General features: G+C 68.0%; 2 protein-coding genes across 3 annotated transcripts; both read right to left on the bottom strand.

Annotated features, from left to right (window-relative positions):
• Nucleotides 1–76: 76 nt before the first annotated feature.
• Nucleotides 77–4805, bottom strand: MUC1 (mucin 1, cell surface associated). Of its 2 annotated transcripts, XM_040088207.1 has the most exons (8): nucleotides 4681–4805; nucleotides 3293–3876; nucleotides 3029–3102; nucleotides 2786–2928; nucleotides 2376–2494; nucleotides 2103–2249; nucleotides 1124–1201; nucleotides 77–555 (listed from the first exon to the last, which is right to left on the bottom strand). In XM_040088207.1, exons 1-7 carry the CDS (start codon nucleotides 4721–4723, stop codon nucleotides 1127–1129), a joined length of 1185 nt encoding a protein of 394 aa, XP_039944141.1. In that variant the 5' UTR covers nucleotides 4724–4805; the 3' UTR covers nucleotides 77–555; nucleotides 1124–1126. The 2 variants fall into 2 exon arrangements, with proteins under 2 accessions (XP_039944141.1, XP_039944140.1); XM_040088206.2 differs by lacking the exon at nucleotides 77–555 and having other exon boundaries at nucleotides 703–1201.
• A 3955-nt stretch (nucleotides 4806–8760) lies between these two features.
• Nucleotides 8761–15981, bottom strand: THBS3 (thrombospondin 3). The gene is made up of 23 exons (XM_040088177.1): nucleotides 15901–15981; nucleotides 14969–15175; nucleotides 14546–14802; nucleotides 14352–14454; nucleotides 14114–14140; nucleotides 13758–13840; nucleotides 13611–13662; nucleotides 13373–13521; nucleotides 13065–13205; nucleotides 12825–12902; nucleotides 12590–12742; nucleotides 12378–12488; nucleotides 12162–12269; nucleotides 11792–11951; nucleotides 11585–11703; nucleotides 11409–11461; nucleotides 11048–11241; nucleotides 10795–10973; nucleotides 10634–10682; nucleotides 10274–10470; nucleotides 10024–10196; nucleotides 9026–9165; nucleotides 8761–8870 (listed from the first exon to the last, which is right to left on the bottom strand). Exons 1-23 carry the CDS (start codon nucleotides 15977–15979, stop codon nucleotides 8812–8814), a joined length of 2871 nt encoding a protein of 956 aa, XP_039944111.1. The 5' UTR covers nucleotides 15980–15981; the 3' UTR covers nucleotides 8761–8811.
• Nucleotides 15982–16694: the final 713 nt, after the last annotated feature.

Raw genomic sequence — 16694 nt, forward strand, 5'->3', positions numbered from 1 at the left:
GGCTGCTCCCGGCCAAGCACTGGCTCCGTGCCTGCCACCACATGGGCTTTCTTTGGGCAAGGTTTGGTTCCTTGTTTTTCTGCCTTTTCAGTGCTTGCCAAAACACTCCCAGCGCCCAGGAACAGGCCCAGCTCAAAGTGGGGCTGCCAGGGGGCCACTGAGCACTCCAGGGACGGCTGTTCCCAAGGTTTGTGCCCTGGCACACGTGTCCCCAAGGGGTGTGCCCCGGTGCTGCCACACAGCCTCTTCCTCCAGCACCCCCCAGAGCCTTTTTGGGGTTCACTCAGCGTTTGGAAGACCCCCGAGCCCGTTCAGGCAGGGGAGGGGAGCAGGAGACGCCACGTGCGCGCAGTGGCACACGTGCAGCTGCACGGGCCTGGCACCGTCACATTCCGCCTGTGCAGCCGTGGGGAAACCGGACGTGTCAGACGAGACGCGTTCCATCGTGAACAGAAACTGGCAGCGCGGGAGGGCTGAGAGGGAGGCAGTTTGGCAGGACATGTCACATCCAGAGGCGTGCAGGGACCAGGGACACGGTGACACCCCCAGGACTGCCTGGAAAGGGAAACGAGAGCCACCCCCCCCAAGATGAGGACACCCGTGTGGGTGACAACCACGTCAGGGGAGTCCCCGTCCCAGAGAAGCCCCCCTGCCACCCCCACGGCGCAGCCCTGGGGACACAAGGCTGCCCCCATCCTTTTATTTTAACTGTGATAAATACACCCCGGCCGAGGACCTGCCACCCCGCCGAGCCGAGCCCGGCACCAACACCCTGCAAATAGAGATATTTATATAAAATAACACCACAAAAAGAGCCATTGAATCCCCGGGGTGGGGGGCACGAGCCCAGTCCCGCACCCCCGGCACGGGGCAGGGTTGCAAAGCCAAGCGAGCGCGGGGACCGTGGGGTGTGCGGGACCCTCTCTCTCGCCCCCCATCTTCGTTCGTCCAGTTCTGTCATGTGCACGAATCCGGCTGCTCCAGAACCATCCGGCTCCCGCTGCCCACGGCGAGGGGCCGAGCAGCACCGGGGGATGTGCCCCGGGGGCCGGTGCTGCTCCCCCGGGAGTGGGGGGCTGCGGCCGCCCCCTCCCCTGGGCAGCCGCCCTCCTTCCCAGCGCACCCTTCAGAGGTTGTCGGAGCCGGCGGCGGGGTTGGTGTAGGTGAAGGTGCCAGACCTCGTGGTGCTGCTGCCGGCCACCTTGGGGACAGGAAAAACGAGGGGGTGTCAGGACCGGGCTGAGTTCTCCTGGGTTCTCCTCTCTCTTCCCACCCCGGGGCAGCAGAGAAAGGTCTGCGCCCTCTCCACGGCCATCATGGGTAACCAAAAATCGCATCCTGCCATGGCGGCGGGCACTGTGGGCACCCTGGGCCCCCACGGACACCCCGAGCTCCCCCTCCCCGTGCGCGGGAGGAGCCGCGGTGGCCCCGGCCGTGTTCCCGCACGATAAGCTGGCCTGGCGAGTGCGAAGGTAAATATTTACCCAGGCCCCTGGTGTTTGCACAGGGTGAGCTGCTCGCAGGGAGCCAGAGCAGCTGGACACGGCCCCCGCCCACGGCCCCGCGTGGGGGGAGCACAGGAAACGGGGCCGTGAGGCGGCCCCCCGTGCCCCAAATCGCCTTGGAGAGCCCTTTGCGCCTCCAGGCAGCTCCCGGAGCCACACCCGCAGCTCCAGCGGGATGAGGAGCGCTGGCACGGGAATCATCTCGTCAGCCCCCATCAGCTCTGCAGAGCCCCGACCCTGCTCCCCACCCGCGGCAGAGGATGCTGCTGGCAGCAAGAGACCTGAGGGTCTGGCTGGGACACAGCAGAGCAGGAGAAGGGGCGGGGTGGGCAGGCAGCGAGCCCCCCGACGCCGCTGGGGCTGGGCACGGGGAGCGGCTGCCCAAGGTGGCGGGGGGCTCCCCGGAGCCAGGCCGGGTCCGCCCGCTGCGGCCGCGCAGCCGCTCCGAGCGCCGCTGCAGCCAGGCGTGAATGTTACACTCACCTCCCGGCCAGGCCGGCGTGGGACGAGCCCCCCGCACACCCGTCCCTGCCACCTCCGTTAGCCGTTAACCCCGAAGCCGGGGGCTGCAGCCCGGCACGGGGCTCTGGCTCTCACCTGGCTGTAGGGGTTGGGTTTGCTGTTGGGGGACACGTAGCGCCCGTGGCTCTGGTACTGCAGGTATTCAGCCATGGGGTGGTAGGAATCTTTCTGGCTGAGCAGGTCCAGCTTCCCTCGGCTTTTCCGGCGGCAGGTGCAGGTGGACTTGGGGAGAGAGAAGGGGTCTGGGTTTGGCTGGTGTGGGGACAGGGACAGGGACAGGGACAGGGACAGGGACAGGGACCAACCGGGAGAATGCAGGTCAGGACTGGGATGGGAATGGGGCCTCACCATTAGGAGGAGACAGGTGAAGATGCTGAACAGCAGCAGGATGCTGACCAGGACCAACAAAGCAATGGCCCAGTCCGGGATCACGGGTGTTGGAGCTGGGGACATCACTGCTGTGGAGCCTGAAAGGAGCAGAGCTGTGTCTGCACCACAGGCAGAACTGGGACAGAGCCCTGAGAGACACCTGGGACAGGACACTGGGGGCTGAGCCCTCCTGCACGGGATCCACTCGCTCTTCCCAGCGCTGCCTGACACCGGGATCGTGCACTGGCTGCGCTCACTGCAGGCCCCAAGCCCATCACAGCACCACCTTGGCCTCCCGCCTCAACCAAGACAGGGCAATGCTTATGGAGCCCCCGAGCTTCCCCCAAGCTCCATCCCCGCTCCCTCCCCAGCCTGGATTCTCCTCTCACTCTGGATGCTGTCCAGCTGCAGGCCCATGATGAAGCCGTTCTGGTCCAGGCTCTTCCTCAGGCGCTGCTCAGTAGCGTCGGGAGTGACGGCGTCGCTTCCGTTCCCAAACACAAGGGTGGACTGGACCTCCACCGAGCCTTGGCTGCACGGGAGGAGACATCAGCCCCCGGATTTCCCCCTGAGGGGCTACATTCCAGGGGGATTCACTGCAATTCCCCAGCCCCACCGGCGCTGCCGCTCACCTGTAGCGCAGCTCGCTGCACCCGGTGTAGGTCTGCGTGCCCATGCAGCCCGCGCAGCCAAAGACGTGTTCGAACTGGAAGGAAGCACCGAGGTCACGGCCACCTCCCCACAGACACCCCCATTTCCTGTCTCCACGCAGAACTGCCCGGGCGGCCGAAGCCGCCGGCAGAACGGACGCTCGGGGTGCTTCCATGGAAAGCCCCAAGGTGAGGTGGCTCCTTCCAGCACGGCCCGGGGCCTCTGCCGGTGGGGCTGGGACTCACCATGGTCAGGACGGTGCTGCTCAGGCTCCTGTACTGCTCTGAGGCTGGGTCACGCAGGCTCTCGTTGAAGCTCCTGTTGATAATGCGGAAGGACAGCGGGACACGGACCAGCAGCTGGACGGCAGCGGGCGGCTGGGCCGTGGGGTTGGGGCCACCCCGGGTGGGAGCCCTGCTGCCCTCAGACGTTATCTGGGTGGGAGAGACCTGAGCGCTGGTGCTCCCGTTGCCTCCGGTGCTGCCATCCACGGTGGGAGCGGCAGAGCTGCCGTTGGTGCTGGAGTGGGGGCCCCAGCTGCTGCTGTTTGAGGTGGCACTGACACGGGGGACGGCCGGGCTGCTGCGGACAGGCACCACAGAGCCGTTGGACGCTGCGGAGCCGTTGCCAAATTGGAAGTTCGTGGTGTTTGTGCCAGGGAACACGGTGGCATAGGGGAAGCCGGTTTGGGGCCGGCTGCCCCCTGTGCTTTTGGGGAATATATTTGGCAACAAGGTGGGGGTGGCGGTCGTTTCCGTGGTCATCTCCACGGTGGTCGTTTCGGTAGTTTCCATCTCCATGGTTGTCTCGGTGGTCATGGCACGCGTACCTGGAGGAAACCCCTGGAGTCAATGGCTGCAGCCCAGTTAGGGAAGGTTTTAACAGAAACAGCTCATCAGCTGGACACTGTGGGGAGCACCACAACCCCCAGGAGCCAACAGTCAGTGGCTCCATCTGCCCACGAGGCTAACGAGACCTTCAAGCAACACCCCACGATCGGGGCTGGTGCCGGGCACTTGTGGCACCACCGAGGGTCCCGGTGGAGGTGGCTGGGCACTGACACCAGTGCCATGCCCAGCCCTGCAGACGCCTCCATCCTGTCCCTGACATGCTGGGGGCTCAGGTTTGCCACCCGATAAAGCCCCCCTTGCTGTGGGTGACAGCCTGGGGTGCTCCCGCGCCCTCTGGACCTGCCTGGCCTGGCTGGGGGCCAGCACAGGCAGCTCCCGGGCAAGTTCCCAGCGAGTGTTGCAGGAGCCGGTGGCACTGGAGGAGAGCCCGGGGTCCGGGTGCTCACCGGGACACACCTGCATTCCAGCCTGCAAACCCCGGGCACAGCCTGCTCCGGCTGGTCCCGGCACAGCCCAGCCCTTGGCCGAGCCCTTCGGACACGGCAGAGGGGCTCAGTCCGAGCCCCCGGGTACCAGCTTTCCTGGGCACAACCAGCCCCGGGTCGCTGCAGCCCGGAGACAGAACGGGAGAAGCGACAACGTTCCTGCTGCCAGGATGCCACCGCCTCCGGTATTCCCTGGTCCCAGTTTGAAAGGGATCCCGCTCCGCTCCCCCGTGCCTCGGTACCTCCTCCCTGCCCGGCTCCCCCTGGCTCCAGGTGCCGCCCACCCCAGCCCCTCACCTGTGCCCAGCACCAGCAGCACCAGAAAGACCGTGAACGCCATGGGCCTGTCCGGGGGGTGCCGGCGCCTCGCGGGGCTCGGCGGCGGCTGCTCTCCCGTTAGCTGGTGGCGGCACCCGCCTCGATCCAGGGATCCGGAACTGGCAGCTCGACAGCGGCCGGAGCTTTATAGAGCACCTGGGGCAGGTGGAGAGGCCCCACCCCGCCGCCGGCTCCAGGGAGGGGGGTCGTTCTGCCCGGCTTGGCACGGGGGTGCCACCTCGCCGATGGGGCCCCCGCAGCATCAGGTCCCCAGGTGGGGTCCATCGCGCTTCCCTGGCTTGGGGGGGCACCGCAGGCAGCGCCCCTGTGCCGTGGGCGGACCCAGCCCCGGGTGGGGGCACAGGACCGGACGGTAGCCGGGCATCCCGGGGCAGGGGCGGGAGCAGCATCTGCCTGGCTCCCGGGGCTGAGCCGCGGGCCCCAGGACCTGGTGGGGAGCACTTGGGGGGCACACTGGGGATGCGGAGTACCCCAGCCCCTGGTGCAGGGGGGGCCTCATCCTCTGGCTCAGCCCGGGGTTAATCATTACCAGCTGGTCACCGCCTCGCCCTACACTCAAATAAACACCGGTGACCCCCCCGAAACGCTTACGCAGGTACAGCCCAGGGCCCCACGACATCCCAGTACCTCCCAGTAAGATCTCTCCAGGCCCCAGGGCCCCCCAGCAAGCACAAACCCCCATCCCCGTTCAGGACACGGGTGATGCCGGGTGCCGCGCTGGGTGCCAGTGCTCCACCCCAGAGGTAACGGGTGCCGCCCGTGCCTGGGCACAGATGACGTGTGCTCCTGGCACGGATGGGCATCAAAAGCTGCTGTGGTCCCGCTCTGCCCCTGCCCTGCAGAGAGTCCTGATCCCTGGGAGAGCCCCAGTCTCTTAGGAGGGTGCTGATTCCCGTGAGGGTCGCAGTTCCTGGGGGGGGCCTTGGTCGGACCCCCCACACTTGGCTCCCGGCCAGCCTCGTGTGAAGCCAAAGTGCCACCCCAGTCATGCCAAAGCGTTCTGAGGTGGTGCTGAGAAGGAGAGCAGAGGCAGGGGACCCTCCGTGCTGCAGCGACATGAGGGCAAGGGATGCATGGCCCAGGCTTCAGTGCAGGTGGAATGGGACCCAGCAGCACTCTGTGCCCCCCATGGCAGCCACAGCTTTGGCAAGCCTGGACACGTGCAGGCAGGTGCAGGCAGGATGCAGGCAGGATGCAGACAGGCAGCAGCTCTGGGCAAACATGTCTTTCCCAAAAGGCCTCACCATGGGAATGGCTCTCCCCGTGCAGGGATGCTGGCCCGTGCTGCCCTCTGCTCCAGCTCTAATCCCCACCCCACTCGGCTCTGGGGGCTTTCCCCTGAGCCTTCCCATTCCCCCCAAAGCAGGGGGTTGGGGGCTGCAGTTTTCCTCTTGCAGCCTGTCCCTGCCTGGCGTGTCCCCCGTGTCCAGCCTGTCCATGCCCGCTGTGTCCCCTGTCTCCACTGTGTCCCCTGTCTCTGCTGTGTCCCCTGTCTCCTCTGTGTCCCCTGTCTCCTCTGTGTCCCCTCTCTCCTCTGTGTCCCCTGTCTCCGCTGTGTCCCCTGTCTCCGCTGTGTCCCCTGTCTCCGCTGTGTCCCGTGTCTCCGCTGTGTCCCCTGTCTCCTCTGTGTCCCCTGTCTCCTCTGTGTCCCCTGTCTCCGCTGTGTCCCCTCTCTCCGCTGTGTCCCCTGTCTCCGCTGTGTCCCCTGTCTCCTCTGTGTCCCCTGTCTCTGCTGTGTCCCCTGTCTCCTCTGTGTCCCCTGTCTCCGCTGTGTCCCGTGTCTCCTCTGTGTCCCCTGTCTCCGCTGTGTCCCCTGTTTCCACTGTGTCCCCTGTCTCCGCTGTGTCCCCTCTCTCCGCTGTGTCCCCTCTCTCCGCTGTGTCCCGTGTCTCCGCTGTGTCCCCTGTCTCCGCTGTGTCCCCTGTCTCCGCGGTGTCCCCTCTCTCCGCTGTGTCCCCTGTCTCCGCGGTGTCCCCTCTCTCCTCTGTGTCCCCTGTCTCCTCTGTGTCCCCTGTCTCCGCTGTGTCCCCTGTCTCCTCTGTGTCCCCTGTCTCCGCTGTGTCCCCTGTCTCCGCTGTGTCCCCTCTCTCCTCTGTGTCCCCTGTCTCCTCTGTGTCCCCTGTCTCCTCTGTGTCCCCTGTCTCCGCTGTGTCCCCTCTCTCCTCTGTGTCCCCTGTCTCCTCTGTGTCCCCTGTCTCCGCTGTGTCCCCTGTCTCCTCTGTGTCCCCTGTCTCCGCTGTGTCCCCTGTCTCCTCTGTGTCCCCTGTCTCTGCTGTGTCCCCTGTCTCCTCTGTGTCCCCTGTCTCCGCTGTGTCCCGTGTCTCCTCTGTGTCCCCTGTCTCCGCTGTGTCCCCTGTTTCCACTGTGTCCCCTGTCTCCGCTGTGTCCCCTCTCTCCGCTGTGTCCCCTCTCTCCGCTGTGTCCCGTGTCTCCGCTGTGTCCCCTGTCTCCGCTGTGTCCCCTGTCTCCGCGGTGTCCCCTCTCTCCGCTGTGTCCCCTGTCTCCGCTGTGTCCCCTGTCTCCTCTGTGTCCCCTGTCTCCGCTGTGTCCCCTGTCTCCGCTGTGTCCCCTCTCTCCTCTGTGTCCCCTCTCTCCTCTGTGTCCCCTGTCTCCTCTGTGTCCCCTGTCTCCGCTGTGTCCCCTGTCTCCTCTGTGTCCCCTGTCTCCTCTGTGTCCCCTGTCTCCGTTGTGTCCCCACTCGCCCGTCCCCGCCCTGTCCGTGCCCGGCTCGGGCCGGTGGCCCCGGGCCTGCAGCGCCCCCTGGCGGGCGCGGCTCCGCACGACGCCCGCGCCGCTCACCGGCACCGCCGGACGGGACCGGCACCAGAACCGGGACCGGGACCAGAACCGCGACCGGAACCGCGACTGGAGCGACACCGGAATGGGAGAGGGGCTGGACGAGACCGGAGCGGGAGGGGGAAGGGGATCTCTACTGGAGTGAGACTGGGAGAGAGGCGGGGTCTGGGACTGGAGCGGAACCGCTACTGGAAAGAGACCGGGAGCGGAATCGGGACTGCGGTAATGCAGAGCGGCGTGAGACCGACACTGGAGCCAAACCGGAGCGGGAGAGGGAGTAGGAGAGGGAGCAGGAGATGGAGCAGAAGCGGAGCAGGACAGCAGCGGGAACTGAATCGGGAACGGCACTGGACCGGGATCGGAGAGGGAGCAGAAGGACCGGAACAGGAACGGGAACCGCGGTCGCCCCTCGCAGCTCGGGGGCGCGGGACGAGGCGCTCAGTACCAAGCGGTGATTTCACCTGTTCCTGTACTCCCGGGGGAGAGCCAGCCGCGCTCCCGCCGCGGCCCCGGGCCGAGAACGGGCACAGGCACCGGCCCCGGTGCCGGCCCCAACACCGGAGGCAACCCCGCGTTGCCCTTTTAAGAGGGGCCCGGTGCCGCCGCGCCCATTGTCGCCGCCGCCGCCGCGGGGCGGGGGGGCCGGGCCGGGGCCGGGGCTGCGCGCTCCGGGGCGGGCGGGCCGGAGGGGTGGGGGCACATTCCGCCGCGTTGCCGGGACAGCCGTCGCCGTGGCGACCGGTCCCTGCCGCCGAGCCGCGGTGCTCGCCGCGCAGTTCCCACGGAGCGGCCCGGGCGGCGGCGGCGGCGGCTGCACTCCCTCCGGGGCGGCGGGAGGGCCGGGATGCGGTGCAGTGTTGTGCTCTCGCCCACCAATATTGCACTCGTCCCGGCCTCCCGCCGCCGTGGGCTGCGCCGGTGGGACCGGCCGGGCACTGACCCGACCCCGAGACCACCGGGAGGACGGCGCGGGACGGAGCCGAGAGCGCTGGGGGGGAGAACCCACGGCCCTCTGGGGCCAGCGAGAACCCGCAGGGACCGGGCGCGCAGGCTAGAAAACACTCAAAACTTTATGGCCAGGCGTGGGGCAAGGACCGGAGCGCCCGGGGCAGGCGTGGGGGGAGCCCCGGTACTGCGGGGCCCCGGTACTGGCAGTGCAAAGTCCGCGGGGGGCCGGGAACGGGGCCCGGCCGGGAGGGGCGGCGGGGCTCGGCGCGCCCCCGGGTGCCGCCGGCGGCGGGAGCCCGGAGCGCCACCGGTGCCGCCGGCGGGGGAGGCCCGTGCCGGGCGCGGTCACTCGCGTCCCTCCAGCAGGAACCGGCGGAAGGGCTCGAAGTCGGCAGGGATCGTGTCTGTGGAGAGCAGCACGGGGGGCGTCAGGAGCCGGCGAGGGGTGCGAGCCCCGAGGAAACCCCCGGCCCAGGACTGACCCCGCCGCAGGGGCGAGGGAGGGGATGCTCAGCCGGCCGCCGGGCCGGTGCGGGGGTCCCGGGGGGGCCCTGCTCACCGTTGCAGCGGTACTGCAGGTTGGACCAGATGATGTTCTCCTGGGAGAAGCAGAAGACCCCCAGCCGGCCCCCGCGCATCGTGGTGTCGATGATCACACCGGAGTCGGCCACCAGCTGCGGGCCCTCGTACAGACGGACCCTGCGGGGGAATGGGGCCCGACCGGTCAGCGGGCCCTCACCGGGGCCAGCTCCGGGATTCCACCGGGACCCCGCCTCTACCCGACCGGGGCAAACATCGGGATCCCACCGGGACGCCACCGGGACCAGCACCTGGATCCCAGGCGCTGGGACCCCTCCACGACCGGCACCGCGCCCCGGGTATCCCGACCCGGGGACGATGGCACTGGGCTGGAGCCGGGGGATCCTGCGGGGGTCCGGGCCGGGGGCAGCGGGCCGGCTGGATCCTCAGGCCGGGACCCCCCGCCGTGGCCGGGCTGAAGCCCCCCGCGCCGCCCCCGGCCCGGCCCCGCCGCCTTTGTCGGTCGCTTTGCATGTGAAAGGCGCCGGCGGGGTCGCCATGGCGACGGGACAATGGCCCCGGGGGCCCGGGGGGCGGACGGCCCGGCGGCAGAGCCCCCCCGCCGCGGCCGCCCCGGCGGGAGCCTTAAAGGAGAAACGCGGCAGCGGCCCCACCGGGCAGAACCCCTCCCCTCGGCCGACATCCCCCCACTGCGGCGGTCGCACGGGGCTGGATTCTCTCCCACGGCCGGGAATCCCCACTCTGGGGTGGTCCCACAGGGCTGGATCCCCCCCAGTGGCTGGCATCCCCTCACCGGGGTGGTCCCAGGAGGTACAACCCCTCCTCATGGACATCCTCCTACCCCCGAGGTGGCTCCGCGGGGCAGGACCCTTACTCATGGTTACGATCGTCTTCACCGGGGCTGGTTCACTCTGGGGTTCATCTCCCACCAGTGACCAGCATCCCCTCCCACTGGTGTGGTCCCACTGTGGCGAGCGCAGCCCCCACCCCAGCGGCCCCCATGCCCCCCCTGCTTACCTGATGTAGCCCACCTGGGGCCTGTGTGCCAGCTGCCAGCGGTAGGACGTCTTGTCCCTCCAGCCCACGTTCCGGGGGTCCTTCCAGAGCAGGCGGACGTGGTCGGGCGTGTGGCCCGTGTGCCACAGCGCGTTGCGCAGGTGCTCCCCAGGGCCCGTCGAGGACTTCACTGCCTGCAGGTGCACGGGGGCTTCAGGGGGCTCCTGAACAGGGGGGCCTGACCCTGCCCGTGGGTGGGGCCGCCACCCACCTTGAGCTGCAGCCCCGGCTCGGCCACAGCACGGAAGGGGGTGGCCTGCCAGTACGTCTGCTCCGTCTGCTTCCACATCACCACGTAGAAGCTGGCGCTGTCCTGGTAGCTGAAGATGAAGCCGGCGTAGTCGTCGTCGGTGATGGTGTTGACGTGGAAGGTGCCCTCAAAGTCCACCCCGTTGAAGGCTGTGTAACCTACAGGCAGGAAAAGCTGCGGGGAGCCCTCTCTCCCCACGGGACTCCCAGCCCACCCACCCTTCACCCCTCTGCGGGGCAAAGAACTGGCCCTCACTCCCCTGCACAGTGGGAGTAGGGGTGGGTGAACCCCAGAGCCTGTGGGTGGGTGAACATATCTTACCCACAGCCAAACCCGGGTCGCTGTTCATAGTCTGCACGATCTCCATGCCCTGTGGGGGACAGCTGGGTGAGGAGCACCCCAGTACCCCTGGGGACTTCCCGGTCCCCTCAGCTCCCACCCTGCAGCGCAGCCCCCAGAAACACGGGGCGCAGCACCCACACCTGGTTGAGCACAACCCAGTTGGGGTCGATCTGGGCGTCCCCCTCGGGGTCCAGGATGACAGTCTGGTAGGCGCGGAAGTCGGTCAGCGTCACCTCGGCGCTCTCAGGGCACGCGTCCAGCTGGTCCACCACCGTGTCATTGTCGAAGTCCTCCTCGCAGACGTCACCCACGCCGTTCCCTGGGGACACGTGCCCAGTCAGGGCTGGGCTGAGCCCACGCAGGCCCGCCTCCCCCCGCCCACCCCACGCTCACCGTCCGAGTCTTTCTGGTTGGGATTGGGGATGAGGCGGCAGTTGTCTGGGCCAGGTGCCACATAGTCCGGGATGCCATCGTTGTCATCGTCGTTGTCACAGTCATCCCCCAGCCCGTCGTTGTCCGAGTCCAGCTGGGAGCTGTTGGGGATCTCAGCGCAGTTGTCCTTGGTGTCCTGATGCCCATCCCCATCACTGGGAGCAAGAACAAGGTCAGAGCAATGGCAAAACTGGGGATGTGGCACCTCATGCCAGCTCCCCGAAGTCCCCACTGTCCATCCTGACAGGTCTCTGAACCAGGAGCCCAGTTCTGGCCCCAGGGACACAACGGGGAAGTCACCCCACTGCAGTGCTGTGCACACCTGTCCTCGTTGGTGTCACAGATGTCTCCTACCAGGTCACTGTCCATATCTGTCTGGAGGAGAGCAGAGCCCTAGTTCAGTGGACAGCCCGGGACGAGGAGGAGAACCCCCTGCTCCCTGCTGGGCCAGGCCCCACTTGTCCCAGGCCCCCTGACCCAGCCTGCCCCCAGCCATACCTGAGTGGGGTTGCTCATTTCAGGGCAACTGTCACAGGCATCCCCAACACCGTCCTCATCCCGATCAGTCTGCAGAGGGTTGGGCACCTTGGGGCAGTTATCCAGCATGTTGGGTATCCCTGCAAGGATAGCGCTGAGTGGATATCCTCCCCCACCCTGGTGGGACAGCTCCTCTGGCGCAGCCAGGTCAACCCAACAGCAGCTCACCGTCCCCATCAATGTCATTGTCACAAGCATCCCCCTCGCCATTGCTGTCTGTGTCCCGCTGGTCATTGTTGGGCACGTTGGGGCAGTTGTCACAGGCATCCCCAAAGGAGTCGGTGTCCGAGTTCTGTTGGTCCTTGTTGGGGAAGAGCCGGCAGTTGTCCTGTGGAGAGGAGGATGGGGATGTTGGCACTGTGGCGGCGGGCGGACAAGAGGCCACAGTCCCACAGTGGTCAGGGCAGAAAGACGTCTCCAGCACTCTGAGACCATTCCTACGCCACCAGCCTGCTGCTCCCCAGGAGGACTCAGAACTGAGCAAAAAGGAGAAGCCCTCCTAGAGCCACTGGCACGGCCGCCTGCCCAGCACAGCCACCTCCACATTCTTGACGCCATCGCCGTCAGCGTCGTCATCGCATTGGTCCCCAATGCCGTCGTTGTCAGCGTCCTCCTGCCCAGAATTGGGCGTCAGGCGGCAGTTGTCCTGCAGGCACAGCCAGCGTTAGGGACGGGGAGGAGACAAGGTCTGGAGCACAGCCCTGCTGTGCATCCTGTCCCCTGCAGCCCCTGTGCCTCCCCTCCAGGAGCCCACCTGCTTGCAGTGCTTGTTGTTGTCGATGCAGGGCAGGGGCTCGTCCGGGTACCCATCCAGGTCCGTGTCTGGCCCACACACGTTGCCGTTGCCAGCCCAGCCCACATTACACTGAATAAAGAAGAGATCAGGGGCTGGAAAGAGCCCTGGCAGGACCAGTGCTGCCATGCTGTACCCCCCACACCCTCCTCCTGTCCCCGTCCCCTGCTCACTGCGCAGGAGATCTCCCCATTCCTCTCAAACAGGCAGAAGCCGTTGATGTCGCAGGGGTTGGAGGTGGGAGTGCTGCAGGACCTCTGTGGGACGCAGCCGGACGTTTGGTTCCCCACAAAGCCCGACTTGCAGGGTCCGCACTTGTAGGAGCCCTGGGGGAGAGAGGGCAGGGGTGGGATGAGGGGAGCTGAGCGGCCCCGGGAGCCAGGGAGGGAGCGGGACAGCGCTGCTCACCAGCGTGTTGGTGCAGATGGAGTTGGGGTCGCAGCCCCCGTTGTTCCCATCGTTGCATTCATCAATATCTGTGCAAACCTGTGAGCAGTGGGGGAGAAATGCTCACCTGGGGCCTTTCCCTGTCTGCCCATTCCCGCCCTCAGGAAGCTGTCCTCCTCCACAGGCACTGCATCGTCCACGCTGTCCCGCACTCCAGAGATCCCACGGGGACCTGGCCGAGTCCCGTGGCAGTGCACTCACCTGCTTGCTGGCCTTGGCATAGTCCACCCCTACACCAGAGACCGTGTTGCCTCGATAGCCACGGGGACAGGGCTCGCAGCGGAACCCGGGGGCCGTGTTGATGCACTTGGAGCCAGGGAAGCAGGGGTTGGCATGGGCACACTGCAACACCAGGAAAGATACAGGCTTCATCCTCGGGCACAGCATCCCGCTTCTGGCTTCTCGGGGTGGCTGCTGCCCCAGGCCATGCCAGAGCAGGGCCTTCCCCAGAGGGAGAACCCTCTGCACGGGCTGTGCCGGGGCTGCTGACCCCCCCAGACCATGCCCACCTCCTCGATGTCAACGCAGTGCGTGCCGTTGCCCTCCAGCCCCGGCGGGCAGGGCCCGCAGCGGTACCCAGGGTACTCGTAGGTCTCCATGCAGTCCACCCCGCTGAAGCAGGGATTGGGGTTGCAGCGGGACCGGTGCTCGTGGAAGCCTGAGGAGAGGAGAGGAGAGGCAGGTGAGGGGTGAGACAAGGTGGCCTTTTGCCCCCCGAGGAGGGAGCAGAGCCTCGCCAGCACTCACCGCAGACCTGGCACTCCATGATGGTGTTGCGGATCAGAGACATCTCCTTCACCTGCAAGGCAGCAGAGCATGGAGCATCAGGAGGGTGCTGGCACTGTGCCCTAGGAAAATCCAGCCCAGGGAGTGTCAGTACCCCCTCAGTCCCACCTGGTCCCTAATGTCTTCCCGCAGCTCGGTCAGGACCCGGTTGAAGAGGGTCAACTGCGTGACCAGTGCCTTGGTCTGCTCACCTGCCAGCAGCAGAAAGGAAAGGTCAATCCCAGGACAAAACCTGCCAAGGCTGTGGGCCAGGACTGCTCTGCCCATTGGCACTGAGCTGGGAGGATGAGGCCCCTGGCAGTCTGTCCTTCCCCCTGGGTCACACAGGGCCCCTTCTCCCATAGCACACCCCACACCCTCTGATCCCACGTGGGGCACTGGGACAGGCTGTGCAGGAATTTCTGCCTCCGCGGAGCCCCAAATGCCTCACGCCAGGCAATGGGGGAGGCAGAGCAGGGACTTACCTAGGATGGAGGCCAGCGCACTCGTCACTGCAAGGAGAGAGACGAGACATTACCAAATGCTGCTGTCACACCCCAGCAGTGTCACCTCACGTGGTCACTCCTGGTCAGCACATGTGTAGCTCCCACCTGTGAGGGGACACTGGGCCAGGAGGGACAGGAACATCCCTCTGTGCTGTCACCCTCCAACTCCTTGCGCCATGGCCCACACAGGTGACCCCCAAAGCCCCCAAGCCATTACCTGCACTGTGAATGGACTCGTCCCCTTGGAAAGGGCACTCGCTCAGGGCCCCCACACGGCTCATGGACCCTCCCAGGATCAGCTTCATCGACTCTACAAACCCCTGACGTGCGTGGGGAGATGCAGTCAGCGTGAGGGGCTCTGCCCCTCCCCAAGGGCGCATTGGCTGGGGTCTCAACCCCCCCGGCACTCACCTGCATCCTCTGGTAGGCCTTCATCCCTGTGCGCACCTCGATGGACTCCACCTCGGCCAGGGGGATCTCCGACAGCTCAGGCAGCCCCACGCTGGAGTCCATCTGCTTGCAGTCGACGTAGAGCTCCACGTTCAGCGTGTCCCTGCGCAGCCCGCTCAGGCGCACGATGACAGAGTGGCTCTGCCCGTCCGCCACATGCGCGTGCTGCAGGTTGACCGAGTGCACCTTGTTGTCCTCCCGCAGGTACCGCACCAGGACTGCGGAGGAGCGGGAAGGGGCTGTCAGCTCTGCTCCGGCACCGGCAGCACCCTGGGAGCGCTGTGTGCCCATTGCCCCTTCCCGCAGGAACTCCGTCCCGTTCGTCTCAGAGCGCCGGGGCAAGAGCAGGGTTAGTCCATCCCCACGCAGAGGACGCCCACCCACCTTTGTTGATCTTCCCCACGACAGAGACCTCCAGCCATCGGGTGTTGTCCTTCTTGGAGTAGAGGCCGAAGAGGGTCCCGCCCTGCTTGGGGGGCAGGCGGAAGGTGGAGAGGAGGTACACGTCGTTGACGGTCAGAAGCTCCATGCGGATCTTGTGGGCCACGCTGGCCATCTGCCGAGCCTCGCTCACCAGCAGCAGGTCGATGACTGCGGGACACGAGCACCGGGGTCGCCTCTGCACCGGCAGCCGCAGCTCCGGCCGGTGACTACGGAGATGCCCGGTGCGATCAGAGCGGGGCCGGGCCGGGGGTGTCCCTGGACCGCCGGGCTCTGGGGGGACCAGGGAAGCCCCGGGGGCTCCGGGACCGGTCCCGCGCGGTGGCGCTCCAGGACCGGCCGCGCCGCCGAGGGGGGATGCCCTGTGCCCCCGCACCGGCGAGACCGGCAGAGCCGCGGCCCGGAGCCCTCCCCGCTTTTGGGGCTTCCCTGCATCCCGCTCCGCGGAGTCCCCCGCGGACCAGCCCCAACGCGGGGCGGCCGCGCCGGGAGATCCCGGAGGGACGGTCGGGCCCCCGTTACCGGCTCGGGGCGCTTGGGGGGGAGCGCGGACAAGTCGGTCCCGCTGCCGCACGGGTGCCCGCCTGTTCCGTGCGGACGCACCGGGCAGACAGCGAGAGGGGCTCCGGCGCCGGGGTCAGCCCCCGCCGCGGCACTCCCCCGCGGCCCCGAGCCAGCATCGGAACCGGCGGCCACCCGGCGCCTCGGGGTGAAACGTTCCAGCGTCCCCGCTTCCCTCAGCCCGGCTCCCCCGGGGCGAGCAGAGCCGCTGTCACCGGCCGTGGGACGGGGTCTGCCGCCGCCGAACCCCGACTGTCGCCCGTCCCGCCGCCCCTTCGGGGCCGCCCCACCGCCGCCCCGAGCCCCTCCGGTACCTTGCAGCTCCTGACGCGCCGCGGCGGCGGCGCCCAGCAGGAGCAGCGCCAGGAGCGCGGGGCTCCCCGGTGCCCCCATGGTGCCGCCGGTGCCGCCGGTGCGGAGCGGAGCGCGGCGGGGCGGGGTGGCGCACGGGGGAGGGGCCGGCGGGGCCGGCGAGGAGGAAACAAAGAGCCGTCAATCACCGGGCGCATCCCGGGGACACCGACGGAAGATCGGCCGCGGCTCCGGCCCCGGAGGGGGACACCGTGCCCGCGCGGCGCGCTGGGCCCGGGGTTTCGGGGACCCCCCGGCACTGCCGGCCCCGGGGCAGCCCCCGCTCGCAGCGCCGGTTCACCGGGAGGTCAGGCGGGCGGGCTGGAGCCGCCCCAGCAGCGCCGGAGCATCCCGGCCCGGGAGAACGGGACCGGCCCGGCCGCGGGGCCGCTTGCACGGCGCTGCCCCACGGCGCGGAGCCCTCCGGGCCGGCAGAGCCCCGGGGCCGGTCCGTAGCGCCGGGATGTGCTCAGGCCGCTGAGCCGCTCCCGCGGAGCTCCGGCCAAGGCGGGCGGGCGGCCCGCGGTGTCCCGGCCGTGTTTACAGCTGTTTCCCCCGGTGCCATAACAACGGGCCGAGCCCGGCCCCGGGGTTGCCGCAGCCCCGCGCCCCCGGTCCGGCTCCGCGCCAGCCATCCCGCGTAACGAGGGGCTGCGGGCGATGGACGGGGGTGGTCCCGAGCCGCACTTGGGGCGTTTTCCCCCCGCCGCTGCCAGCGGGCTGCCGGCCCGGCTGCTGTCCAGGGAGACGAGCGGGG

Source organism: Hirundo rustica, chromosome 29, assembly GCF_015227805.2.
Source record: "Hirundo rustica isolate bHirRus1 chromosome 29, bHirRus1.pri.v3, whole genome shotgun sequence".
In the NCBI taxonomy this organism is placed as follows: domain Eukaryota; kingdom Metazoa; phylum Chordata; class Aves; order Passeriformes; family Hirundinidae; genus Hirundo; species Hirundo rustica.

What these genes read in the sequence shown, in the direction of transcription:
- THBS3 (XM_040088177.1), bottom strand. Translation starts at nt 15,979, where the DNA reads ATGGGGGCACCGGGGAGCCCCGCGCTCCTGGCGCTGCTCCTGCTGGGC. An exon ending in ATGGGGAGATCTCCTGCGCA is followed by an intron (nt 12,489 to 12,589) that starts GTGAGCAGGGGA and finishes TTCTTTATTCAG; the next exon opens with TGTAATGTGGGCTGGGCTGG. An exon ending in TGTGACACCAACGAGGACAG is followed by an intron (nt 11,242 to 11,408) that starts GTGTGCACAGCA and finishes TCTTGCTCCCAG; the next exon opens with TGATGGGGATGGGCATCAGG.
- MUC1 (XM_040088207.1), bottom strand. Translation starts at nt 4,723, where the DNA reads ATGGCGTTCACGGTCTTTCTGGTGCTGCTGGTGCTGGGCACAG. An exon ending in TGCAGCGAGCTGCGCTACAG is followed by an intron (nt 2,929 to 3,028) that starts GTGAGCGGCAGC and finishes CCTCCCGTGCAG; the next exon opens with CCAAGGCTCGGTGGAGGTCC. An exon ending in TCACCTGTCTCCTCCTAATG is followed by an intron (nt 2,250 to 2,375) that starts GTGAGGCCCCAT and finishes TCTCTCCCCAAG; the next exon opens with TCCACCTGCACCTGCCGCCG.